The sequence below is a fragment of the Carassius carassius genome, chromosome 3 (genome assembly GCF_963082965.1).
Source record: "Carassius carassius chromosome 3, fCarCar2.1, whole genome shotgun sequence".
NCBI classification, from domain to species: domain Eukaryota; kingdom Metazoa; phylum Chordata; class Actinopteri; order Cypriniformes; family Cyprinidae; genus Carassius; species Carassius carassius.
In genome coordinates this window covers 9,910,444-9,937,827 of record NC_081757.1, presented here as the reverse complement: position 1 = coordinate 9,937,827, position 27,384 = coordinate 9,910,444, and the positions used below count along the sequence as shown (strand labels likewise).

At 37.1% G+C, this 27,384-nt stretch overlaps 3 protein-coding genes across 4 annotated transcripts; 2 read left to right on the top strand and 1 right to left on the bottom strand.

Annotated features, from left to right (window-relative positions):
* Positions 1-5,248: 5,248 nt before the first annotated feature.
* si:ch211-216p19.6 (E3 ubiquitin-protein ligase TRIM39) lies at positions 5,249-9,077 on the top strand. The gene is made up of 7 exons (XM_059528153.1): positions 5,249-5,457; positions 5,774-6,330; positions 6,410-6,505; positions 7,066-7,299; positions 7,378-7,525; positions 7,663-7,689; positions 8,389-9,077. Exons 2-7 carry the CDS (start codon positions 5,776-5,778, stop codon positions 8,952-8,954), a joined length of 1,626 nt encoding a protein of 541 aa, XP_059384136.1. The 5' UTR covers positions 5,249-5,457; positions 5,774-5,775; the 3' UTR covers positions 8,955-9,077.
* A 3,631-nt stretch (positions 9,078-12,708) lies between these two features.
* zgc:153151 (uncharacterized protein LOC751646 homolog) lies at positions 12,709-18,540 on the top strand. The gene is given in 11 exon segments (XM_059522146.1): positions 12,709-12,795; positions 13,012-13,260; positions 13,394-13,636; positions 13,818-13,901; positions 14,169-14,254; positions 14,256-14,609; positions 14,699-14,736; positions 17,386-17,446; positions 17,803-17,901; positions 18,041-18,109; positions 18,263-18,540. Coding segments are annotated over 11 exon segments (1,389 nt in total). The 5' UTR covers positions 12,709-12,728; the 3' UTR covers positions 18,302-18,540.
* A 3,944-nt stretch (positions 18,541-22,484) lies between these two features.
* LOC132114014 (ciliated left-right organizer metallopeptidase) lies at positions 22,485-26,934 on the bottom strand. Of its 2 annotated transcripts, none has more exons than XM_059522127.1 (14): positions 26,546-26,934; positions 26,338-26,431; positions 26,153-26,204; positions 25,931-26,080; positions 25,587-25,712; positions 25,236-25,320; positions 24,943-25,088; positions 24,133-24,316; positions 23,920-23,986; positions 23,631-23,727; positions 23,423-23,524; positions 23,158-23,286; positions 22,920-23,044; positions 22,485-22,777 (listed from the first exon to the last, which is right to left on the bottom strand). In XM_059522127.1, exons 1-14 carry the CDS (start codon positions 26,910-26,912, stop codon positions 22,528-22,530), a joined length of 1,974 nt encoding a protein of 657 aa, XP_059378110.1. In that variant the 5' UTR covers positions 26,913-26,934; the 3' UTR covers positions 22,485-22,527. The 2 variants fall into 2 exon arrangements, with proteins under 2 accessions (XP_059378110.1, XP_059378118.1); XM_059522135.1 differs by having other exon boundaries at positions 22,485-22,774.
* Between the last annotated feature and the right edge of the window lie 450 nt (positions 26,935-27,384).

Here is a 27,384-nt window from a genome sequence, read left to right as displayed (position 1 = left end):
AACTTTTGACTATCCTTGCTATATTCGTGGAGTTATGAGTTGGTATTTTTGTGTATGGCACTCAGAAAGCAACAGTATTTAAATAGTATACTTCGGTGAGTCCAAAGCTAAACAAAAAGTCCTGTTTCATTACAAAATACTGTAACTTTTATAAACTTTATACTATCCCCACAAAATTGTAATTAATATTTATTAAAAAATAAATATTTCATAAAACTGCTATTTAAATATATTATTTCTATAGGCTATAGAACTAAATAATAAGGCTGAATAAGCTGATCTATAGCATGTTTAATGGTGATTGCCTGTCTATGAATGGTACACCCCTCTAAGCTCACAGAAGTGGTTTGACCCAAGTCCTCAGCAGCCAATGACATTGACCCGTTCAAACTGATTTTTAACGCGTACTTCACGTGAAATACACGTTAAATACGCGCTGATTTTTAACGCGTAAACAACACGTATTTAACGCGTTAAATACGTGTTGTTTACGTGTGAAATACACGTATTTAACGTGTTGTTGACGCGTTAAAATTCACGTGAATTTGACCCTCATGGCCTTCCATAGTTAGAAGCTCTGACAGAAAGGCTGCGTGTGAGGCTGACAGAGACTGACAGTGTTTGAGATGTGCTGTTTTCCTTAATGCTTGACTTACATTGCACAGGTATATTCTGTAAATGTTAAAATCCAATAGAAAATTTCCATTTTGCTGTCAGAAGTGCATGAGTTTCAGCTTAAGCTATTCTCAGCTAAACTCCACAGACTTCATTTAGAAAGAGCGCCGCAGCGCGCATGCGCTCCAAACAGACAGCGCTCAATGAAATATGAGCGCAATAACTCTGACTAAAGTATACATTTTGATGAAATACTTGTAGCTGGACAATAAATGTGACATGTAGAATTTTAAACCTACAAGTAAGTGTATTTGTATGATAGCACAAGTGTAATGGGTTAATCAAAATAGCCTTTTTACTCAATTAGTCTGTGATTTTTATTATTTTCATTTTTAGTTTAGTAACTTTAACTTATGCTTTAATATTTTTTTTTAGATTGCAATGTTAAAATGTAATGTGACTTTAACCCTTTTTGCACATAATATATGCCTACATGCTTACATTCACTTTATTTGTTTAATCCAAATACAAAATACCAAGATATATAGGCAACAGTATACCGCAAATCAGCTAAAAAATACAGAGATATGAATTTTTGCTTATATTGCCCAGCCCTATACAGAAGTGTACTGGAGATTTTTTCTTTTCTTTTTTTTAATAGTTAAAAAAAAAAACTAAATAGCAAAAATTAACTAAACAGTTACAGTAAACAGTAAAAAACTGTAAAAATTGAAATCGTTAACTCGAACACACCACCAAATCATTGACAGATTTTTTTTGGAATTCATCCCTATTTTTGCCCAGTCTTTGAAGCATATTTCCCACATTACTCCTTTTATAATTTTTTTTGTTCAATCATTTAATTTAGATGTGTATTACATTTTTTCTTCCCTTTTTAATTATTTAATTTATGAATTCATTTAAACAAAAAACAAGTACAATATTTTTTATTAATTTATTATTATACTATAGGAATTATGTCACTGTGTGTGGGGGGGGGGGGGGGGGGCTTTCGCCACGTCATGGTAAGTGCACCTTATAGTTTCCTGCTTTTTTGTCCTTTGCCAATCACACCTATGTTTATTATGCTTAAGGTTTATGAGCCATATTTTATGCACAACACATCAGATACATAAAATTCAAATAGAAATCAGATTCACATGATTCCATCAACATGTAATAGTAATGACTTTATGAATTTCTTCACTGATAAAATAGATAACATCAGAAATACAATGACAAATATAGATTCTACAGTGTCTAATACTTCAGTTTCATCCATCGTACCCAAAGATAAACTGCAGTGCATTACAACTATAAGACAGGAAGGGCTAAATAAGCTTATCACTGCATCTACAGTTGTGTTCAAAATTATTCAACCCCCTAGAGACTGCAGTACTTTACAAATACAAGCTTTTCTGAAGATCCAGGATATAATAAAACTTGCATCTATAACAGTTCACTGGCATATTAAAAGTGATATTGTCAATATATAATGTAATATATTTGAGTTATAAGATTTTTTAATAATACTGCTATGTCATAATTATTCAACCCCTATTCAACATTGCTGTTTTTAAATCACTTATTTGCATGGTGGAGAATAAAACAGTCTCAAAACACAATTAAGCCTTTAGAAATTAGCTTGAGCTGTTACACATACAGTTTGGCCCATGCATGTATTGAACTTGAGTAGCAAAATGTCAACAGAGATCTCACAAAAGCAAAAGAGAAGAAATATTGTATTACTTTAGAAAGGCTAAGGCTATATGATGATTTCCAAGACATTGAAAATTCCTAGAGACACAGCTCTCAGCCTTATTCCTTAGCTTAAAGTGTGTTTTACCAGAAAATCTTTGAGGGTGTGGAAGAAAAAGCACAATATCATAAAATGTTTAATCAGAGCAACTGAGAAAAAACCTGCAATGTACAGCCAAAGACTTGCAAGATGACCCGATGAAAGGAGGAAAACCATTTCAATGCAGTGTGTAAAAAGAACACTAGACAAGTATGGCCTTCATGTTGAGACATCTTGATAAATACCACTCTTGATCAAGAAGAACAAAAAGCCAACTTGAACTTGATAAAATTCATTTGTGTGGACCTGTGGAGCTCTGGAGGAATGTTTTATGGAGTGATGTGACCAAACTGGAACTTTTTGGACCCATGGATCAGCGGTATGTCTGCTGCAAAAAAGGCAAAGCTCATAAGCAGAAGAACACCGTCTCCATCATCAAACTTGGAGGTGGATCAGTCCTGTTATGGGGTTTCTTTACTGTCGAAGGAAGTGGAAATCATGACTGTATGAAGGACATCATGGATTCTTTAAAGTGTCAGGCCATTTTGACAAGAATTGTGATGCTTTTAGTGCAAAAACTGAAGCTGATGATCAATGGACTTTCCTGCAGGCCAGTCATACCAAAGTACACATCCAAATCTACTACTGCTTGGTTCAGGGATCAGTCATAGAATGTACTTGAGTGACCTGTTCAGTCTCAAGGCTTAATTCTCATTTCAAATATCTGGTTGAATTTGAAGAAAGCAGTGGCAATGTGAAAAACAAAGATTATCAATGATCTGAAACCTTTTTCAGGTGTGGAATGGGCCAAAACTGTAGTAGAGAGGTGACAGAAGCTTCTAAACACTTACAGACAGCGTTTATTGGTGATTTTAAAGAATAAAAGATTCTGCACAAAGGGGGTTGAATAATTTTGAACATGAATGTTTAGAGTCAATTTGAATTTTATCATGATTCATCAATGTTCCATTCTCAGAATCACTCAAAAGTGTATTAACAAATTTTCTCTAATACTTTACTGATGCCTTTGTTAAATTGATTTCATAAAATGTTATCCTCCACAGCAAATTGTCTTGCAAGTCAAGGGGGTTGAATAATTTTGGACACAACTGTAAACCAACAACATGTTTATTAGATCGTGTACCCATTAAATTACTGAACGAGTTGTTACCTGTAGCAGAAGAACCACTTCTCAATGTTATTAATTCGTTGTTATTTTTAGGTCACGCCCCAAAAACATTCAAGCTATCGGTTATTAAGCCTCTTATTAAGAAACCACAACTAGATCCTAGTGAACTGGCAAATTATATGCCTATTTCAAATCTTCCATTTATGTCTAAAATAAAAAAAAATGATCAGTATGAAGAATTTCAGTCATGTTTCAGGCCCCACCATAGTACAGAAACTGCACTTTTTAAAATTACAAATGACTTGCTTCTTGCATCAGATCAAGGCTGCATCTCATTGCTTGTTTTACTTGATCTTAGTGCTGCGTTCGACACTATAGATCATGACATACTCATAGATCGATTACAAAACTATACAGGTATTCAAGGGCAGGCTTTAAGATGGTTTAGATCCTACCTATGCGATCGCTACCACTTTGTTTATTTAAATGAGGAGTCATCTCATTCATCACCAGTAAAATATGGAGTGCCTCAAGGATCTGTCCTGCTATTTTCAATATACATGTTGCCCTTTGGTAATATTATTAGAAAATATGTGTTTACACTGTTATGCTGATGATACTCTACTTTATATCTCAATGAGACCAGATGAAACTTATAAATTATCTAAGCTAACAGAGTGTGTTAAAAATGTAAAAGACTGGATGACCAATAATTTTTTCCCTATTAAATTCGGATAAGACAGAGAAATTACTAATTGGAACAAAAACGGTACACAGAATCTTGTAGATTACAGTTTGCAACTAGACGGATGTACTGTTACTTCTTCTACAGTCAAAAATCTGGGTGTTATATTAGACACCAACTTGTCTTTTGAAAACAATATTTCCCATGTTACAAAAACAGCATTCTTCCATCTTAGAAACATTGCCAAGCTATGAAACATGTTACTTGTTTCTGATGCAGAAAAGCTATTTCATGCATTCATGACCTTTAGACTGGACTATTGTAATGCACTGCTAGGGGGTTATCCTGCATCTTCAATAAACAAGCTAAAGGTAGTCCAAAATGCACCGGCTGGAGTCCTTACCAGGTCAAGAAAATATGATCATATTACCCCAATTTAACAGTCTCTGCACTGGCTACCTATTAAGTTCTTTATCAGTTACAAATTATTATTACTTACCTATAAGGCCCTAAATGGTTTAGCTCCTGCATGCCTAACTAGCCTTATACCAAGTTACAATCCATCACGCTCCCTAAGGTCACATAATGCAGGACATTTGGTAGTTCCTAGGATAGCAAAGTCCACTAAACCAAGTAAAACTAATTTGTTTAACCCAAGCTACAGAATAATATTGCACATTCGATCAGATATAACTTCGGTTACAAATTATGAGATGCATTATTTGAATGTTTGGCAAAAGAGATATGTTTTTAATCTAGATCTAAACAGAGAGACTTTATCTGAACCCCGAACATTATCAGGAAGGCTATTCCAGAGTTTGGGAGCCAAATGGAAAAAAAGCTCTACCTCAAGAAAATGGAGGTAGAGCTTTGGGTTAAACAAATTAGTTTTGCTTGGTTGGAACAGCAGTTTTGCTAATTATGTCTCTATTTGTTTCTCTGTTTTGCCTGGTAACTAGGATGTACACAAGCTCCAGTCTGGATCCAGAACACCTGAGAAAAGATGATGCCAACCCTCAGACAACATACAGAACTACCAAATATTCCTACAAGTGTGATTGCATCATATAATAATTGCTGTTAGTGTTCATCGTCTGGTTGACTACGTTTTGTAATAATTTTTTTTTCACGCGTGTACAGTGAGGAAAAGGTGACGATATACGCTCTCCTTCCTCCTGCATTACACCACAGCTACACTGAGAAAACACAAGACACAACACGTACCAACACGTAGAGGTGAGGAAAACATCTTATTTGTCAGTGAAATGCGTTCCTTTCTAAGTGTTTGTTCCATTGGGGTGCATCACCCTTGCTTTCTGTTCATGTAAGAGCAATTGTACTAAGACTTTTATTTGAAAAGACACTTTCAAACTTTATTTGTATCTTCATGCAAATCTTTATTGTAATACAAATTCAAGTTTATGTTGTATTTTACATCCCATATCAAAACCAGTTTGACAGGTTCAATTTGTTTAAAAAGGAGGGGCAAGGAGCGATATCTTGTGTGTTTGTACAATCATTTGGGTTTTTATTTTTCTCTCACCAGCGATGGCTTCTTCCGTCAGTTCTCAGGTTGAACAGTTCCTGTGTTCAATATGTCAGGATTTCTTCTCTGACCCAGCAACCATTCCGTGTGGACACAACTTCTGCATGGAATGCATCACTCAACACTGGGACAGCAATATGAAGACTCAATGCCCACTTTGCAAGAAGGACTTTCACTTAAGACCAGACCTTGGCATCAACAGAGAATTCAGAGAGCTCACTGAAAGACTGAAGAGAGGAAAAAGTCCTGTCCAACCTGGTGCAGTACCCTGTGATGCCTGTACAAAAATAAACAGAGGAGCTTTGAAGACTTGCTTGCATTGTGAAGGATCTTTCTGTAAAACTCACCTAGAGCCTCATAACACTGTAGCAAAACTGAAGAAACACAAACTTATCGACCCTGTGGAGAATCTGCAAGATTATATATGCACGAAGCATGAAAGGCCGCTGGTGCTTTTCTGCAGAGTTGATCAGAAGTGTGTGTGCCTGTCGTGTGTGACAAAAGACCACAGAACCCACAACACTGTTCCTGTAGAGAAGGAAAGTGAAGAACGGAAGGTGAGAGATGCTTAATCTGTGTCTGTGCTTCAATGGTTTTTAAACTTTGCTGTAAAGAAATTAACATTTTTGTCTACAGTCTCAGTTAGGGAGAAGACAAGTCGAGGTGTATTCAATGATTCAGAGCAGATTGAAGAAAATTGAAGAAATCAAATGCTCGGTAAAGCTCAGCAAGGTTAGTTTTGTTTTATTTTCATTGCAAGGTTTTATTTAATGTGTGAATGATCCCATTTATTATTTACATTTGGCAGATGCGTTTATCCAAAGTGATTTCAATTTCATTTAAGGTATACATTTTAGCTGTTCATTGCACTCCTTATCCGTACCTGATCTCCCAGTTGTGGCGAGAATCAGATTTAAGGTTTTGATGCTGGCTTTCAAATCTGGAACAGCACCTCCTTACCTCAAACCTACAAGTGAGCTAAGGTCACTTTGTGAGCAACATCTTGTTCCTTTACAATGAGTCAAAAAGTCACTCTCCAACACCCTTTCTGTTCCTCTCTGCACTAACAAATACTTTATGCTGGTTGGAGAGTGACCAGTTCACTTAAACATACACTCACACCCCACAAAAACCTTCTCTGCATTTTGCCTCTTCTCTAGCTTGCATCCGAAATGAGTTAACCAGTAATAAACCTCTTTTGAGAGCCACTTTAGATAAAAACGGCTGCTAAATGCATAAATGTAAATTTGGTGGCCATTTATATATTAAGACTGAATTTAAATTATCCTTAGCAAAGCTCAGAAAAAGAGAGAGCAGACATTGTCGAGCTGTTCACTGATCTGATGGACTCCATTGAGAGATGTCAGTCTGAGCTGCTGGAGGTGATGGAGCAGAAGCAGACAGCTGCAGAGAATCAGGCTGAAGAGCTGATTAAAGAGCTGGAGCAGGAAATCACTGAACTGGAGAGGAGAAACACTGAGCTGGAGCAGCTCTCACACACTGAAGATCACCTGCACCTCCTACAGGTCAGTGTCTCTCTTACTGCTCACATCACAAAACAACACTTAACACACTGAGGGATTCCTCTCTCTCTCCTCCTTTAGATTTATCCATCCCTGTGCAGGCCTTTTGACACCAAGATCTGGACTGGGATCAGTACTGACACTCATCTGAAGGAGGACGCTGTTAGGAGAGCCCTGACAAAACATCAAGAATTCCTCAGTAGTGCAATGGTGAAGATTACAGGAACTGGTGAGCATATGTTATGTTCAGTATTTTGTCTTGAATTTTTATGGTGAATATATTGAAATGTAATTATTTTGTAAGCATTCAACACTGTTAAAAGGTAAGACTGACACAGTAATCAACTGTATAATCTTTTTCCACAGAGCTAAAGAGACTTGAGAAGTTTACAGGTACAAGTCATCTATGTCATTTTCCTACATCCATACACAAAAATGTTTACATTTCTGAATATATTGTGGCCAATTTTAGTCATTTGAACTATTAAAACTCTACTTGAATTTGTCAAATAATGTCCAGCAGTTGATAAATATGCATGGTTAATATTTTTTTGTTTTCTGAAGGTCATAAAAAATCTCTACTTCAAGTGTCTGAATTTCAAATAGCTGATTTCATGGCTAGCATTTTATGCTTAATTAATAGATACAAACTAACAATATTTTTACACTTTTTACATCATTTGACAAAATTAATGAGGGATTGGAAATTACACACACAAATTCTATACACAAAAGTGATATTTTCCTTGATGTGTTTTTCACAAATCACATTTCTCACAAATCTCATATTTCATCTCAAACTCTTCAATGACACTGAAAAATAATGTCAGTTTTAAATATATAGTAATGGATATTCACATTTTAATACTGAATTTCTGGGATAAGTGTAAATCAATAAATACATGCATACAGGGCATTTGAAAAGTAACCAAAATCAATGATAAACACAGGGCAAAACATTTTCAAGATAATTTTAATGGGACAAATACAGGAAAAGCTGACGAAAGACCAATTTACTATTGTCTATTGTTTATTCCATTCAATGTATATGTTAAAAAATGTCTGCTAATTATTTGTTCTGATCTCTCTCAGTGAATGTGACTATGGATCCTGAAACAGCTCATCCGAAACTCTTCTTGTCCAAAGATGACAAACAAGCTGGACATGGAGAAACACGGCAGATTGTGCCGGACAGTCCATGGAGGTTTGATACATGTCCCAGCATCCTGGGGAAAGAGGGATTTTCTTCTGGGAAATTTTATTTTGAGGTACAGGTGAAAGGGAAAACTGAGTGGGATTTAGGTGTGGCGAGGGAGTCTGTTAACAGGAAGGGAATAATAACTCTGAGTCCAAGGAATGGACTCTGGACTCTGTGGTTGAGGAACGGAAATGAGTATAAGGCCTGTGACTGTCTGTCTGTCTCTCTCTGTCTGAAGGTCAAGCCCCAGAAGGTGGGTGTGTATGTAGACTATGAGGAAGGTCTGGTCTCATTTTATGATGTGGAGTCCAGGTCTCATATTTACTCTTTCACTGGTCAGGCTTTCACCGAGAAACTCTATCCATATTTCAGCCCAGGCTTTAATCATGGAGATAAAAATTCAGCCCCACTGATCATTTCACCTGTCGAAAACAACAAGTATATTTTAGCCAATTATTAACCATTTGTAATTAAAATTAAATAAATGACGGAAGGAAGGAATGAAGGAAGGATGAATGACTGTCAGTGTAATACATTACTATAATTTTGTTTTGCTAGTAAGACCACTTTCTTTGCGCAATAATGTTCCAATTTAAAATAAAGATCTTTAAACTTGCTGTTTTGTATTTTTACATAATATTTTAACTTATGACTTATGTTTTGCTGTAACAATATGCTGTCACAATATATAGCAATACATAAATTCAACAATGTTCCATGGATAGCAACAATATATTGTGTAAAGTTTAGACATTTAATTTAAATTTAAAATTTTCTTCTCATACTGTATAAACGATTATTACAATGTGTGCCTATAAACAGAACGAAATCTTTCATCAAAATTGTAAACGTTCTCGGTTGACATTATTGAATGGAAATCTTTTTCCGGCTGTTCTGTTTTAGTTGGAGACATCCGGTTTCGGCCACACTGCGTATTTAGAATAAAATGCCATTCGTTTTCCTTCCAAAACAATTCTACCTTCTCACACTTTGCCAGGGGTGTATTCCAGAAAGCTGGGTTAACTTACCATCTGATTAACCCTGAACTCTGGGTTGATTAACCCTAAACCTACTTACTCAGGGTATGTCGGTTCCAAAACACCAGTGTCGAGTTAGTTTAATCAACCTACTGCTAATAACCTCGAGTTAATGTGCGCGCACGGCGAACAGATAAAGGCATTTTCAATGGAACGCCGAATTCAGGAGTCACCATGGAAACTAAGAGTGAAAAGTCACGTGCCGCGTACTTCTCCGAAGCGGAGTTAGAAGTTTTAAAGTTGGCTTACTGCTGCACATGCGAGGAAAGACAATTGGCTTGGAAAACAATAACTTACAGCAGGGGCGTAGCCAGAATTTTATTTTTGGGGGGTCCCATCTTAAAATGAGGGGGCAACTCATTATACACACACACGTTTTATTTATATATATATATATACACACGATATAAACATGCATATATATACACTATATCTCTTAACACCTATAAATAAAAACAGCTTAACACCTGTTCACATTTAAATCAGCATATTTACTTCACCATTTCAGCAGAACAGTCATAACAGCCCACAACATAGCTCTGTGATTATTACCTTTTACATGAGTCTAACCTTACGTCGTAGAATCTACGAGGGCAATTATTAAATGATGTCATCATACTCAGTCCAGAAAATCCACCAATTTACATTCGAAAAACAGAAGAATATAGACGGTTTCAACGGTAACAACATAAATGTTACTGCGCATGCGCGCTTTTGCGGACCTAACTTAACTTCCGGTAGACTTCCAAATAGAATCAATAACAACAGTAGCCTGGTTAAAACCAGACCCTTTTCAGTTGAAACTGAGTTAGGGTCTGGCAAAGCCTATTAGACGTCTCGTTTCTAAAGGGGAGTCACCGACGGACCTCGTTCAAATGCCTCTGGGCGGTTTCGAACGAATGTTCCTCTGCAGCATCCATCTTTGTAATGTACAAAATCTGCTTTACCGTCGCTGCGCTGTCGTCATCGTGTAAACCCCGCCTCAACGTTTCTGATTGGTGCCGCGATTTCGGCGGCACAGAAACGAGCTAGATAGTCCTCTTTGCCGGACTATTCTGTAGAGAGAATTGAAATTCGCCGGAAGTAGTCTGGGTTTTCCCAGGCTATAACAACAGCCAAGTCCCTCTAGAGTAGATATTTTTTGATAACAAACAAAATATGTTTGCTGCGTGGATCAGGAGGACTTAATGAAAATGCTAATTCATTCTTTGCCAGCAGATGTTGTTTTAAAGCACAGACATAAAGCGCGAGAAATTTCCCCAGTAACAGCTGTACTCAAAGCAGAGCTGGTACCCTCACACGCTGCTTTATCAGACATATAACATGCAAGTCTTCCTTCAGAAATACAGCGATATAAAAACACCTGTGCCTCGTTTTGATATTTAAACATATAAATGTAAGGAATTATTATTATTAAACGTGCAGTACATAACGTTACTCATGTTTATTCAACGAAGCCTTTTTGAAAATCGATCAGTTTTAAAATTGTGGCGAGTCTCCAAAAATAAATAAATGTATGGGAAACACATCCCACTGCACAACCACCTGAGCCCAACTTCAGTCTACTTATCACCTTGACTTTAACTGCGTTTGTAGACGGCACCGCTAGGCAGACCGATATACACAACACAGACCGGAAGTTAACTTAGGTCCAGGCGCGTGCGCCCGATGAAACCGTCTATATACAGCATAAGCAAATATATATACCGCATAAAATCACAGCATTTTTACTTCCCTGTTTCAGCAGCATAAACTTTAGCTAAACGGCTATAAACCATGGGATTAAGTTACCTTTTACATGACAAGGCGGATCTACGGGGGCGATTATTATTGAACTATAATCAAGCCATATGAACTCATGTACCATTTTGGGGAAAAGCAACGATTCTTTCCGGCAAACTCAATGGAAGTAAATGCGGTCATCACTGGCTGTGAATGCGGTTCATCAATTGCAAATCATTGGGAATTATGCTGATCTGTGTCGTGGAAGTCTCACCGCTACACTCCTGTGATGAAATAGGCGTTTCTGTGTCCTGAGAAGACTCAGGTGCCACTTCCCTCGCTGTCGCAGAGCTTTTTTGAAAAAGCGTAATATACTTTGCGTGACAGCTGCCATTGTCGCCGAATATTAATGAACACTCAAGCGAAGATGACGGCGTCAGTTACGCACAACACGTGACATAGGCTAATCAAATCAAGTTTGAAAACAGCCGCATTTTACCGTGCAGCATTTTGATTGGTCAATCTATCAATCAGACTGACAAATCAACATTTTCTTATTTTACTTATTTTATTTTAAGCAATCGGAAATCTGAGGGGGCCGGACATGTAAATGAGGGGGCCAAGGCCCACCCAGGCCCCCTCGTGGCTACGCCATTGACTTACAGAGTAAATGCGTACGTATTTTATTATTATTTATTTTATTACATTTTAAATATTAAGGAGCCAAAATATAGCTATTACCTGCACATTGATGATATGGACAGACTTCCTAACAGTCTCTCTTATTGATAGATGGAGCTTTAATAGGAATGTGGGTGCCATCAATGCACCCAATCATGTTTGGGAACCCTGAAATTAAGATTAATTACAAGTTTAAGAAGTCTGTGTAGCCTTTACGCGTGTGTTCAGTCAAAATAAAGAAAAAAAACCATATAATCTGTGCCTCTATGTCCACAGGATCCTCATCAAGAGGGCACGCCATGCTCGGAAACCTCTCTGAAACAAACTAATCCTGCAACATAACCTGCTCCGGAGCAGGTTATCCTCAGAGAGTCAGTTGCTATGGTTACTTACATACCCCGAAAGTTACCTCCGTTTTTGGAACCGAAAGCAGAGGTTATCCGCTTACTTACTCCTAAACTTACCCGGGTAAGTCACATAACCTGCTTTCTGGAATACCCCCCAGAAAGTATTGGGTGCATGAAACTATTTACATAACAGCCGTCTTCCATTTGATTAACCTGTGATAGGCTCGCTGGAAATCTCGACTTTTGAATAGACATGCCATTTTATATACTTGTTTTACCTTGTCTTATTTGTCTGTGTCGTTCTTATAAAAGAGATTAATTCTTTCACATTTAACCTAACTAAATAATAATAACTGGTTATGATTATTGTGAAGGAGTGGGAAGGCCGACATCCATTACGTGAATTCTTCCACAACTTTTTGTAAAAGCAGGTGGATTTTATAAGAAATGGCAGAACCCTTCTCAACACTACCAACACGCAGACATAGAAGAGAAAGTATTGATTTGCCACCATGTAAGTCTTTGTGGTCTTACAAGGTAACTTACAAAATGTAACTTAGAATACATTCATCTGATAGTAAAATAATGTGTATTTGAATTCACTGAACATGAACTATACTGTGTTAAGAATTGCATTACGTCATGTTTTGCTGCTTAATTTTTAATGAATATTTGGGTAAGGAGTATTATTAACATATTATTTATTCCAAGTAATTTCCCCATTTTCCAGTTATGGATCTCTGCAGCATTCCTCTTCAGACTGAGGAACACAAGTGTCCAGTATGTCTGGATGTGTTCACTGATCCAGTCTCCACTCCATGTGGACACAACTTCTGCAAAAGCTGTCTGAAACAATGCTGGGACAACAGTCAGGATTACAAATGCCCTTATTGTAAAGAAACATTCAGCAAAAGACCTGAATTAAAGAGCAACACAGTTCTTAGAGAAATTGTACATCTCTTTGAGAAAAACAGAACAGGTATGCATTTATTTTAAAGTTCAAAAGGTGTTTTTTTATAATCCCTAGTCTCTAAACTTACTTTGGTGTGTCAAAACTAACTGTTCACAGTATTTGCTCATTTGCTCAATTAATGCATTTATTTTGCTTTCAGCCCAGTTATGCATCAGTGGTCCATTATCTGAGGAGCTCCAATGTTCCATCTGTTTGGATCTATTCAGTGATCCGGTCACCGCTCCATGTGGACACAGCTTCTGTAAGACCTGCATGGAAATGTTCTGGGACAGCAGTCAGAAATGCATCTGCCCATTTTGCAAAGAAAACTTGGACAAATATCCTGATCTAAGGTGCAACACAGCTCTTAGAGAGATTGTGCAACTCTTTGAGAAAAGCACAGGTAAATATATTTGTATTTCCAATGCATTTTTATATTGTAAATTTTAGCTAGTAACATGCTTAGTTTGATAAGTAACAGAAGGACGGTATAAAATAAGCATTCATCTTGTGATATCATTTTAATATCCAAAAGATGGCATATTTGTCCATGTACTTGAGTTCATTTTCGCACATTTCTAAAGGCTACAAAAGGGAACCCGTGATGTTCGAATATTCACAACCATTAGAAATGGAGGACCAAGAAGAGACTCTGTGCAAACCTTCAGGTAATCATTAATAGACATTTCCTATTTAGAACTAAATAACGGAGATCTCCTAATTTTCTTATAAAGATATATTTAAAATATAAAGATGCTAGTATTTAACATAAAGTATATCATTACATATCAAATTGGCTTCTTTGTATCAAACAGTTTGTGGATATTTTACAAACATTTATTAATATAAAATTAGTATTGTATTTATTTTCACACATTATTTTTAATTACATTTTGTTGTGTTGTTTGTGAAGTATTTTTTTCTTTTCTTTTCAGAAACGGCTTCCTCAAGCAGTGTCCTGACAGAAAACCTCAAGTATTTGATTTGTCTGGAGCTGTCCACTGATCCCATGATGACCCCATTGTGGACATACCTTCTGTAAGGCCTGCATGAAGGAATTCTGGGAAAGCAGTCATGAAAACACATGTCCATGCTGTAAAGAAAATTTCACCAAGAGAGTGGATCTTAGACACTGTGAGCGTCAGTTGTCTCAGTCTGAAATCCTGATGTGGCAGAGCTCTTACCTTGAGCCTCATGAGAAAGTCACGATGCTTGACCGTGTGGAGGATATCAATCCTAAAATAATCCAGAAATCTAACAGAGCTCTGGAGATGTTCTGTGGAGGTGATCAGACATCTGTGTGTCAGTCCTGTACTGAGGGAGACCACGAGACTCACAACACAGTTCTTGTAGAAAACAAGAGTAAAGAGAAGAAGGTAACATGATCATTTATTTACAACAACAATAAATGGTAATTAGAAATCTTAAAACACACTGGATGATGTGTTTTCCCTTCTCATCACAGACTCAGGAGATGAAGACGCACAAACTTGTGCAGCACATCAGAATCAGAATCAGAATCAGAATGAGCTTTATTGCCAGGTATGTTTACACATACGAGGAATTTGTTTTCGTGACAGAAGCTCCGCAGTAGAGACCTGCGCGGGACACAATTTTCAGTCCTGCTCCCGCCCGCTCCCGCAGTGTTTAGTACCGCTCCCGCCCGCTCCCGCAAAGATTTGTCATTTTTAGTCCCGCTCCCGCCCGCATCTGTGATATTATGTCCCGCTCCCGCCCGCAAATGCCCGCAAGACGGCAGGCAGGATCAGGGGCGGCGCTAGGACGTTTTTAGCCCCGAATAATTTTGTTAAATTATGTCTCTCATAGAGCAAAACAATTAATCAGAAAAAGAAATGTGAATAAGATTACAGCAGCCGTGATTACCTAATCATGTGCATATTACAGTTTTATTTATATTTTTCCATTTTGCATTAAAGCGATGTGCTTTTTTGCATTGTTGAGCAGCGTTGCGCACTTGATATTCTTGATGCTGCTCTGATGCACTACATTACGCAATGCTCTGTTTGTTGTTAGGATGACTAAAAGTTCAGCGGTCTAGCTCATCAATGTCAAAATGATTAAAGAAGCGAACGAATGCCTGGTGAAATGCAAGTAGATAAAAATGTAATATTTGACTGTTTTACAATAGAAATGATCAACTACCGACAGTAACCTATCCGGTGACGCAAATTACTCAACTTTTTAATTTATTTATTACATTTTGCTTTTTTTAATTGAAAATATGCTATAATTTCCTTGATTCATTTATAATTAAAAATAAAATATTATTTGCAAATAGTTACAATTATTTCACTAACAAAACTTAAGCCTTTCTTTTTCTTAATTCCCTTAAAATCGCGTTTATATTAATTAATTCCTTTAAATAAAAATACCCAATTTTAGTTTAGGCTGAAGACCCGAATATCCAGTGGCAGGTTAAACTTCCTCAGCTGGCGAAGGAAGTACAACCTCTGCTGGGCCTTTTTCACAATGGAGTCAATGTGAATGTCCCACTTCAGGTCCTGAGAGATAGTGGTGCCCAGGAACCTGAATGACTCCACTGCAGTCACAGTGCGGTTCATGATGGTGAGTGGGGGGAGTGCAGGGGGGTTTCTCCTGAAGTCCACAATCATCTCCACTGTTTTGAGCGTGTTAAGCTCCAGGTTGTTGAGAGTGCACCAGACAGCCAGCTCTTTAACCTCCTGTCTGTAAGCAGACTCGTCACCGTCCTGAATGAGGCCGATGAGTGTGGTGTCGTCTGCAAACTTCAGGAGCTTGACAGAGGGGTCCTTAGATGTGCAGTCATTAGTGTACAGGGAGAAGAGCAGTGGGGAGAGAACGCAGCCCTGGGGAGCTTCGGTGCTGATTGTACGGGTGCTGGATGTGTATTTTCCCAGCCTCACTAGCTGCTGCCTGTCTGTCAGGAAGCTGTTGATCCACTGACAGATGGAGGTGGGCACGGAGAGCTGAGTTAGTTTGGGCAGGAGGAGGTTTGGCATGATCGTGTTAAAAGCCGAGCTGAAGTCCACAAACAGGATCCTCACATAGGTCCCCGGTCTGTCTAGGTGTTGCAGAAAAATAATGCAGTCCAATGTTTACTGCATCGTCCACAGACCTGTTTGCTCTGTAGGCAAACTGAAGAGGATCCAGCAAGGGTCCAGTGATGTCCTTCAGGTGAGCCAGCACCAGTTTTTCAAATGACTTCATGACTACGGATGTTAAAGCCACAGGCCTGTAGTCATTTAGTCCTGTAATTTTGGGTTTCTTTGGGATGGGGATGATGGTGGAGCGTTTGAAGCATGAAGGGACTTTGCACAGCTCCAGCGATCTGTTGAAGATCTTTGTGAAGATGGGGGCCAGCTGGTCAGCACAGGATTTCAGACAGACTGGTGTAACACAATCTGGGCCTGGTGCTTTTTTCCTTTTCTGCTTCCGGAAGACCTGGCGCACCGCATCCTCGCTGATCTGTATTGCAGGTGTGGGGGAGAGGGGGGATGCAGGAGGTGTGAATGGTGAGAGTGCTTGATTGGAGAGGTGTTCAGGATGGGTTGCAGGAGCTGTTAATGGTGTGAACGGTTGTTTGGAGAGGCATTCAGGGTTGGTTGCAGGAGCTGTTAATGGTGTGAACGGTTGTGTGGAGAGGTGTTCAGGGCAGGTGATGGGTGTTCTTTCAAACCTGCAGTAAAACTCGTTCAGATCGTCTGCCAGTCGTTGATTCTCCACAGTGCTGGGGGGTGGTGTCTTGTAATTGGTGATCTTCTTTAGACTTTTCCACACTGATGCTGAGTCGTTCGAAGTGAACGGAGTCCTTATTTTTTCAGAATAATTCCTCTTTGCCACTCTGATCTCCTTTTCCAGTGTGTATTTAGCCTGTTTATACAAGACATTGTCCCCCTTCCTATAAGCATCTTCTTTGGCCTGACGGAGCTGTCTGAGTTTTGCAGTGAACCACGGTTTGTCATTGTTGTAATTTAGTTGAGTCTTGGTAGGAATACACATATCCTCACAGAAACTGATATATGATGTTACGGTCTCTGTGAGTTCATCCAGATCAGTGGCTGCAGCTTCAAAAACACTCCAATCAGTGATGTCAAAACAAGATTGTAAATCCTGCTCTGCTTCATTAGTCCATCTTTTTACAGATGTCCACATGATCCAGGACACAATGAAGATAGATCACAAAATCAAACACTCTGAAGTGAAAATGAGCAAAGTGAGTCTTACAACATATTAATTTATATAAAAATGAATGGCAGTCCATATTCCAAACCACTTGTCCTAACTAGGGTTGCAGGTGCAGCGTAAAAACATATTTTATGATATACGTGTTTGATCTGATTACCTTTTAATTAGAAATACAAAAACAAAGAGAAAGAGGAAGCAGACCACATTGAGCTCTGCACTGATCTGAAATACGCCTATGAAAAATGTCAGGCAGTGAGATCATATACATGTATTCTTAAAGCACTAGAATCACAAAGTCATTTCTGATATTCACAACACATTTTTAAGAAGTTTTTGATATTACTATATTGAGCTATATGACAGTATTCACCCCTCTCACCACAGACTCCGGAGATGAAAATGCTCACGATTGTGCAGCAGATGATCCAGGACACAATGAAGATAGGTCAAGAAATCAAACACTCTGAAATAGAGATGAGCAAAGTGAGTCTTACAACATATTATCCATTTATTAAATTTTTTTAGCGTTTTAGCCCTATGCAGGGTAAAACTATTATTATATTATGTGTTATACAACTGTGATATTATATTGATTTGTGTGTTTGATTTGATTTTTAATTAGAAAAATGAAGAGAAAGCAGACAACATTGAGCACTGTGCTGATCTGAAATACTCCTTTGAGGAATGTCAGGTACTGAGATCAAGTAAATGTATTCTTAAAGCACTAGGGTCATAAAGTTATTGCTGATAAACAACACATTTTTTTAATATCATTATATTGATACACATTTACACAATATTTAAACATGTTGTAAAGCTTATGTTTGTTGCTCATCTCTCACAGATGACATTTTTTGTGCTCTGGGGGAAGACCAGGATGTAATATGTCATTTCTGCTTTCATCCTCTTCTATCTACAGAATGTTGCCTTTGCCTGTTAAAGGGGACATATTATGCCCCTTTTTACAATATGCAATATAAGTCTCTGGTGTTCCCAGAATGTGTCTGTGAAGTTTCAGCTCAAAATACTTCACAGATCATTTATTATATCATTTTGAAAATGCCTATTTTGAGTGGAAGTTTATAGTTTTTTGGGCCTGTCTCTTTAAATTACAGCTCGGACCTGCTAAAAACATCTGTTTTGGTTCTGATTGTCATGTTTATCACGCAGAAATAATGCATTTTAAACCATATTAGTAGCTTCTGATATAGGGTTTCTGAGTGCACACATCTGAAGCACACAGACAGAAAACAGCTGTCACAGCATGTGAGTACAAAACTCTTTCACACAGACGTTTACATTAAAAACACACATGAGTTACAAAAACAGTTGGTTATGTCTGTGCTCTGTGCTCGTCTGTGCAGCCAAAGACAGAACAGTTAGCATGTTTTGTTCAAACTTTCGCCATAGCATTATAGCTGGTACACCATTGTTGCTTGCCAAATCAAAATGATGGCGTGGTGGGTGGAAGCTTACTAATTAAGGGGCGGTAATATTATAATGATCAGACACACTCGATTTTTCATATGCTTGCAGAAAAGGGCTTACCAAAACAAAGTTACTGGATTAATCTTTTTCACTTTTCCTTGTCTGGTAGATGCACTGGGGACCTGATTATAGCACTTAAAATCTGGAAAAGTCAGATTTTCATGATGTCACCTTTAATATATTTAGAAAAATTAAAATGATATAACATAATTTAATCACAAGCCACATGGTTGTTTGGGTCTATTACTGTTTAGTTTTATAATCCTATTGGAGTCATGTTAAAAATCTTTCGGTAAATATGATATAGCTTCTAGTAGGAAGAAACTCCTGGTACTGGCAACACCCCCCTCCCCTTTTCTCTCATTGGTTTTTAAAAAAAAATTGTTTTATATTATATTATATTTTATATATTGATCTATAGAGATTTATAAGCTGAATAAGCTTTCCATTGATTTATGGTTTGTTAGGATAGGACAGCATATGGCTGAGATGGCTGAGAATATCTGGAATCTCAGGGTGTGAAAAATCTAAATATTGAGAAAATTGCTTTTAAAATTGTCCAAGTGAAGTCCTTCGCAATGCATATTAATAATCAGAAAGTCAAATTTGATCTATTTAAAGTAGGAAATTAACAAATATCTTAATGGATCGTGATCTTTACTTAATATCCTAATGATTTTTGGCATACAAGAAAATGCGATAATTTTAACCCATACAATGTATTGTCTATTGCTACAAATATACCCCAGTGACGTAAGACTGGTTTTGTGCTCAAGGGTCACATATTATCATAGTACTGACTAACTTATTTTTCTTTATTATTATTATTTTATATTCTGTTCTGTTTTAGTGGTTTGTTCATACGTCAAGTACGTGATTGTTTATATTTTTTTTTATATGTTAATATATAAGTACAAATCGTAAAAAAAAATAAAACTAAAAATAAAAAAGCTTTCTTGTATCTCAGTATGCCTTAGCATTTATAGGTAAGATGAAGAGTGTAAGCACTGGCTTCCAAGCATTGCTGTTTGTCAGTGGAATGACTTGTATCTTGCTCAACTGGTCATGTCTGGGATGACGCCACCCGTTTTTCCAAAATGAGTAAAGTGAGCAGGCAGAAAAAATGTTTGAGAAAGACTTTTGGAAATGACATTAGTTTGCATAGACATTCCACACCTTGAAATCACTTTGATTGCAGCTGTTTTAGATTTTGCTTGTTTACTCACTCTATACTGTAACCACATCATTTGAAAACTTTTGTAATCTTGTTGACTGAATAAATTCTAAGGATCATGTTGCTGTCCACTGACTTTTGTATGCACACATAAAAGCCTTACAAGACTTTAAATAATAATGGTATATTGATTTGTACATGAATGACTAAATAAGTAGAAAAAGGGCTAATTGTTTATACAAAAATTATTAAAGGTTTTACAATTAATTAATATTAAGCTTTATTTTTATATAAGCTATACATTTTACAAAAAATCTTTAAATATTATAAAATGATCTTTGGTATTTCAACGGAAAGCAAACATTGTTTAAAGTGTTTAAAGGGTTAACGTTACTCCACCCCCCCCAGATTTTTTTTTAAATTATTAATCACTTAATACTCCCATGGTGTAAAAGTTTGCCTTCAGAACACAATTTAAAATATTTTTGATGAAAACCTGGAGGTTGTGACTGATGTGGAGAGACAGAGGAGACAAATTGTTGAATAAAGTCATTATTTTTTTATTTCTTCGCGTACAAAAAAGAATTCACCCCATTGACTGCCAAGTAAAATACACTGTCAGGGTCCAGAAAAGAATGAAAGACATTGTCAGAATAAAATAATTTTTCATCATAAAATTATTTCAATATATGCATAGCCAAAAACACATGTTAATTATTATTATAATTTTTTTTTAATTTCTGGAAAAAAAAATAACTTTGCATTTTTTGTAATTATTGTTTATATATATACATTTTATTTTTTTAACCGTTTCATGCATGAATTATGAAAACCTCAGTCAGGATTTTTTTCCTATGTGTTTTTATTGCTCTTAGGGCATGAAAAACAAGAATTGATTTTTATATAATTTTTTTTTACAAATTTTTCAAAGAGATCTTCAGATGTCCACTTGAGTGGACAGCATGCGGTTGGTTTAAACTGAAGATATACTGTATTAAATATAAGACAATAATCAAACAGATAAAGTATGTGAATTTAACAAACTAATCAATGCAATTATATCAAATAACGTGAAAACTAAAATATATGCAAAAAATATAAATGCAAAATATTGCCATGGCTTCATACAACTTCATACAAGTTGCACTTCGTGTATCTATGATATCAGAACATGAGGACGTGATTCCATCAGAATTTTCTACTGCCTGTCAAGGTACAACTGTGGAAACCACTCAGATGCTCCCTCCAGTGCACCAGAGTATGGAGATTTACCCTTATTAGCTGATAATTATGATTATGTTCAAGATGGACATGCACATTTCTATCATAGCCCTCCTCTGAATTGAAAAAACCTAGCGATACGTTTTTTCAATCTCATCTGAAATGATCAGTGTTGGGGGTAACGCATTACAAGTAACATGCATAACCCATTCAGATTACTTTTTTGATGTTACAAGTAAAGTAATGTGTTACAAGTAACATGCATTACCTAATCAGATTACTTTTTGATCTAACAAGTAATTAACTACAAGTAACATGCATTATGTAATCAGATTACTTTTTGATGTAACGAGTAAAGAAACGCATTACAATAACGCACATTACATAATCAGATTACTTTTTGATGTTATAAGAAAGGAAACGCATTACAAGTAACATGCATTATGTAATCAGATTACTTTTTGATGTTATGAGTAATGAAACGCATTAAAAGTAACATGCATTACGTAATCAGATTACTTTTTGATGTTATTAGTAAAAAAACGCATTACAATAACATGCATTATAAAATCAGATTACTTTTTGATCTAACAAGTAAAGTAATGCATTACAAGTGTCATACATTATGTAATCACATGACTTTTTTCGATGTCAATGAAAATTACATTCTAATAATACAAATACATTTATTTACAGTAGAAAAAGTCAATGCATATTAAGTTTTTAAGTTTTAAATTTCAAAAACAATATTCACATTATAATTATGAATTGTAGCTGAAATATAGCCATTGCATGCATGACGTCCACTACAGTGGACATGTGATTAATCAGAGTTTTCTCTCAATCTAAAATCAAAACTTGGAAAATTTTACTGTGATATGACTCATTAGATATTGCTTTATGCTGCAATATTTTTTTACCTACAAGAGTCTCCTAGGATAGAAGGAATGGGTGGATATTCTGGAGCAACTTGGCATGTCTGACTGACCCTTGGCCATCTTGGTTTGGAGGGGGAAAAAATCGAAACACAAAGGCTTGCCACTTGGTTGCATTTATAGGATGATGCACCAGGGTCCAATGAAGAGATTGATGTGCAACCTTGCCATTAAAACCCGTGCAAATTCAAGAAAATGCTTTTTTAATAGCTGTCCACTTTAGTGACCACTATGCGTGAAAGGGTTAATTACTTTTTGATTCCTATTATTTGTACACTTTTGGTTCAACAATCAGTTCCCTCTGATGCATTGGGTGGGAGGCGTCTGTGGCCGGTATGAAGGCTCATTGGCAGCATGTACTCTGACCCTGGCTAATAAACACTTCCTGTAGATGAGCACTCCAGCAGACAGTAGAGAGAAAGCAGATATGATGCTCAGCACTGCTGCCACAATGACCTCTGCCTCAGACAGTGTGACGGAGGAGCGTTGCATGAAGCTGGGATAAGGAGTGGACATGTCTTTCTCCATCACATCATCACTACTATACAGAAAGATATAATAACTTATAGAGACACTCAACTGCCATAGAAACATGTTGTGTTTTGAGTTCTCTAACTGTTGACATATTTTGACATATTTTCATAAAACAGTTTTAAGATCTGAAAATAAAAGATTAGAATAACCTCTCAATGGATGTGCCAGCGTTTATTAGGTCATCTGCCTTTTGTCTTGATCTAGGAGGAGCTAAATCAGAATATTTACATATTCTGTTGTCTGGACAGGAGATTAAACCCTGATAACCAGACACCTACATGATTTGGAGACAGAAAGTAAGAACAAATATAAAGGCAGCCGAGTGCTATGTAAAAAACAGTAAATGTTTAAGTCATTACACATATCACAATGAGTTTTATCACAAACCTCAATGCGCTTTCCTGCTGGACAATCCAACCAATCAGAATCCATCACCCGAATTTGATATTTGTTTATTCCTGTGCACCTGTGTCTGTAACAATGACCTGCCACTGGTGCACTAGTAGTCACGTTATTCTAATAAAGGCAATGTAAAAAGATTTTTACAAAATTAAAAGAGCCTTTAAAAGTGAATCTAGTATTGTAAAACTGTAGAATGTGACATCTTTAAACATTTATAAATATTTTTGTGAGATGTGAGAACATGTGGCACCAGTCTGGTGAGGTTGGAAATAAAACAGCGGCTGTCAAAGCCATAAATCTCTCCACTCCCTTTCATTCCACTCCTCTTATTCTCCTCTTTCCAGCACTCACTCTGATGGAGAAAAGTGGCATTACAAATGAAGTTTAGTTATAATGACAACAAAGTGAGACACTTATGAAAGAGAAATAGAACTCTAAACAGAACACAGCAGACTCACAGCATTACCCAGGGGTTTGAAAATCTGGCAGCCATCCAGGTACTGATCAGTGAGACACTTCCCCTTGTGGAAGTGAAGGTAATGACAACCTAATCCACTAGGAAGAAAAGCGAAGACAGTTCGTCACATTCACTACATTTACTCTAAAAATAAAACAGAAGTTATAGAAATATTTGAACAACTTTACAAAATCCATAATTTCTTAACAAGCCCACTTTCCAAAACAGCAAAAATATAGCTTCCTTTAAATACCTGTGATTATTCACAAGAGCATTATTTGTTTGATTACCTGTCTTTACAAAAGAAAGCAGAAGAATTGCGACAGGTAGAGACCGACCCAAACTGATGGCCTTCACCTAAAACAAACAGAAACAGAAACAGACCAGGAATGGTAAATCAGTGGACACGAAAGTCCAAGTTTTGACTCTAGCCTCAACAAGTGCATAATATTTATCTTAATGCATGTCAACCAGCAGAATGGACTCAACAGTGGATGTCTTACCTTCTCCCCACACCAAGCTCTGAGCTCGACTGAGGTTCACTGAATACCAGCCTGTGTCCTGAAGGGCAGCAAGTGTGATGGGATCGATCCGAATCAGTGACGGTTCCACCAGTAAAGCTGCCATAATGGAACCCTGAAGCACACGAGTCTCCCAGTGTGACGAGAGACCATCTGAACCAGCATCCTGAGAGAAAGAAAGATGGGGAGGGGATGTCATTTAGTATATCATCTGTGTTTTACATTAGGCAGCGGATGTTTACATCAAGAAAGGTAGATGCAATTACACAGAATGATAGATATTGTATATACCAAGTAAAATAGAACATACTGTATAGCATTTTGTTCACACTAAGCTTGAACAGTGATATATAATATAGATGCTAAAGTATAAATGGAAATATGTTTTCTGTACTAAATGTACAGTATATCATCAACGCAACAATGAGCAGAAGGAGTCAAAATAGCTTTTTCCCACAAGTCTGTGTACGGTACATGCATGTTATTGTAGTAACATGTTTTTATTTAAAACCCTTAGGGTACCTTGAAAATGCCACAATTTATACTACCATTTAAAAGTTTAGGGTTTAGGGTAAGATTTATAATACTTCTGAAAGAAGTCTTTTACATTTTCAAAGACTGCAATGGAAATACGAAAAAAAAATGAATATTGTTAAATATTATTACCATTTAAAATTATTTTAAAATAAAAATACTATGGCATAAAGTATTATGGCATATATCAAGGTATCGTGATGATACCATTACAGTGGCAAGTCACTGGTACAGAAGTGTTTTGTATGCAGTGGGTACCTTGTTCTCTAACGGAGCTCCAAGGTCAGGGTGGGTAGAGTTGAGGTGTTTCTGCATTTCTCTGATCACAGTAGGAGAATACAGTCTAACCTGGCCCATCTCATCTGTGCTGGTCACCTGACCATGAGACCAGCAGTATACGCCAGCTTCATAACACATACACAATGATGACCAGTAAATGCACAACATAACAGGGCTACGATGAACACCATACCTCTATAGATATTTAGTAGATAACAGATATACCCATTTACATAAAGAACATTTAGAAAAACTAAAGCAGGGTTACCTACCCTGAGAGGAGAGAGAACAATCCTTCCATTGGCTGAAGAGATCTTTACTGAACCCCAACACGTGGAACAGCTCATGGATCACTGTCTGTACCAAAACAAAATAACAAAGAGCAATCTCAATGTATCTGTTTTTTTTTTGTTTTTTTTCACCAGTTCATTCTTGTCAGCAGGGGCGTCAGACTGGGGGTAAAACCAGTACTGATTACCAGGGCCCCAAAGGAAGAGAGGGCCCTTGAAAAGTCTGGAATATATATTTTCAAGGGGGGGGGGGGGGGGGGCATTAGGACTGCCTATGCATAGGGCCCGGGATCATGTGCAGCGCCCCTGCTTGTCAGACACACTCACTGTCACCTGCACAAAATGCCCATGTGTGTATCTTTCCATACTGAGTGTCTCTCTACAGATGATCATAGCCCCAGCCACAGGACGCCCCTCTGAGTCGCTCTGACAGTGAGCAGCATAAGCCAGTATACCAGACTGAAGAGAGAGAGGGGGAAAATATTACAGATATTGTGAGACAACCTGCAATAATTGTAACAAACTCACTATTTAATTCCCTAGTGAAGACCCATTTTCTTTTTTAAAAAGGACACTTGACTTTATTACCTGCCTGTGCAAAACAAGGTTAACACATAGTTATTACTAAAAAGGAAAAAATATACAGATCTGAGAGAAATCCCAGTGAACGTCTCTACCTCTGCTTGGCATTTCTCTGTGCTGTGAGTGAACACATACAGCAGGAAGTCAGTGTCAGGAACTCCAGTCCCCTCTGGCCTCAGCACTGTCCGGACTGGATGCTCAGGATGTGGATAAACAGCACAGCCATTCAGGTGCTCATCTGGGATCTGTAAACAGGCCAGACTCAGCAATAAGAGCAATATTGTGAGTAATGTGTGTTTATGTATGAAAAGACTCACAATTACGCCAAGGCAGCTCTCGAATCTGTAGTTCTCATTGGCTCTGCCACATCTGAGGAGAATGAAATATGGTTGACTAATTATAGTAACACTTTTTTTTTTAAGTCAGAAAATATCCAAATTCATATTACTACTACTTACAAAACAAACACATAGACCTACATGTAAAAGACATGTAAACATACTTCATGTGGTTAACAGTGCTGTTGTTTCTCCAGATGAACTTGCAGTATTTGTTTATGTCTCTGTTCAGCAGCAGACTGTGTTGAACTGGCCTCACTATGATCAAAACATCCATATAAAGTTACTAAAGAAGAGAATATGGGATAAATGTGGTATTTAGGTTCCACTATACATGTTTTTTTCTGTACTTCATATTAAAACACCACACACCTGACAGTAAACTTGAAACTTCGCCCACAGCCTCATCGACGGCTGGCATTAATCTCTCTGACTCCAATTCTGTGAGGGCGGGGCTTTCTGAGGGGACCCAGATCTTGATTCTGATTGGTTGTGGATCCGTCGTGGATTCCAAATGTATCTCTGCTCTTTTAGGTCTTTGATGTTTAGAACTGTGGGGCGCTGGATTTTCCTCTGACGCAGTTTCACTCATGGACCAAAGAGCAGATGCGTATTTACCAGTGGGCGGGGACACAACTTTGATTGATCTCTGAACTTGGTCAAAGATGCACTTCTCCCAAGTACATGGAAACCATGGCAACAGTAAAACGCCAATACAAATACGAAACGCAAAAGGCATTATTTACTATAGTATAAAAGAAAAAGAAAAACACAATTAATTGGAAAAAAGTACATTTTACAAATGCTTAAGAAAATATTATCAAGTAAAAATCCGTGATAAAAAAAAAACTTGTATAGGACATACTTTCTTAAATTTAATTATAACCAATTACAAACTTTTAATAAATTTTCTTCGAAAAAGAAACGAGTCTAAATTTAAGTATTAACACAACCGTCCAAATGTTTAGGGTTAGTTTTTTTTTACATCTGAATCTCTATCAGCATCATTACTCCAGTCTTAAGTGTCACATGATCCTTCAGAAATCATAATAATATGCCAATTTTATGCTCAAGAAACATTTATTGTTATTATCAGTGTAGAATCAAGCTTTGTTGCTTAGTTATTTTTGTGTAAATCATGATACATCTAAGGGCTTTGATGAACAAAAAGTTCAAAAGAGGACTTATAAATGCAGCATTATTAATGTCTT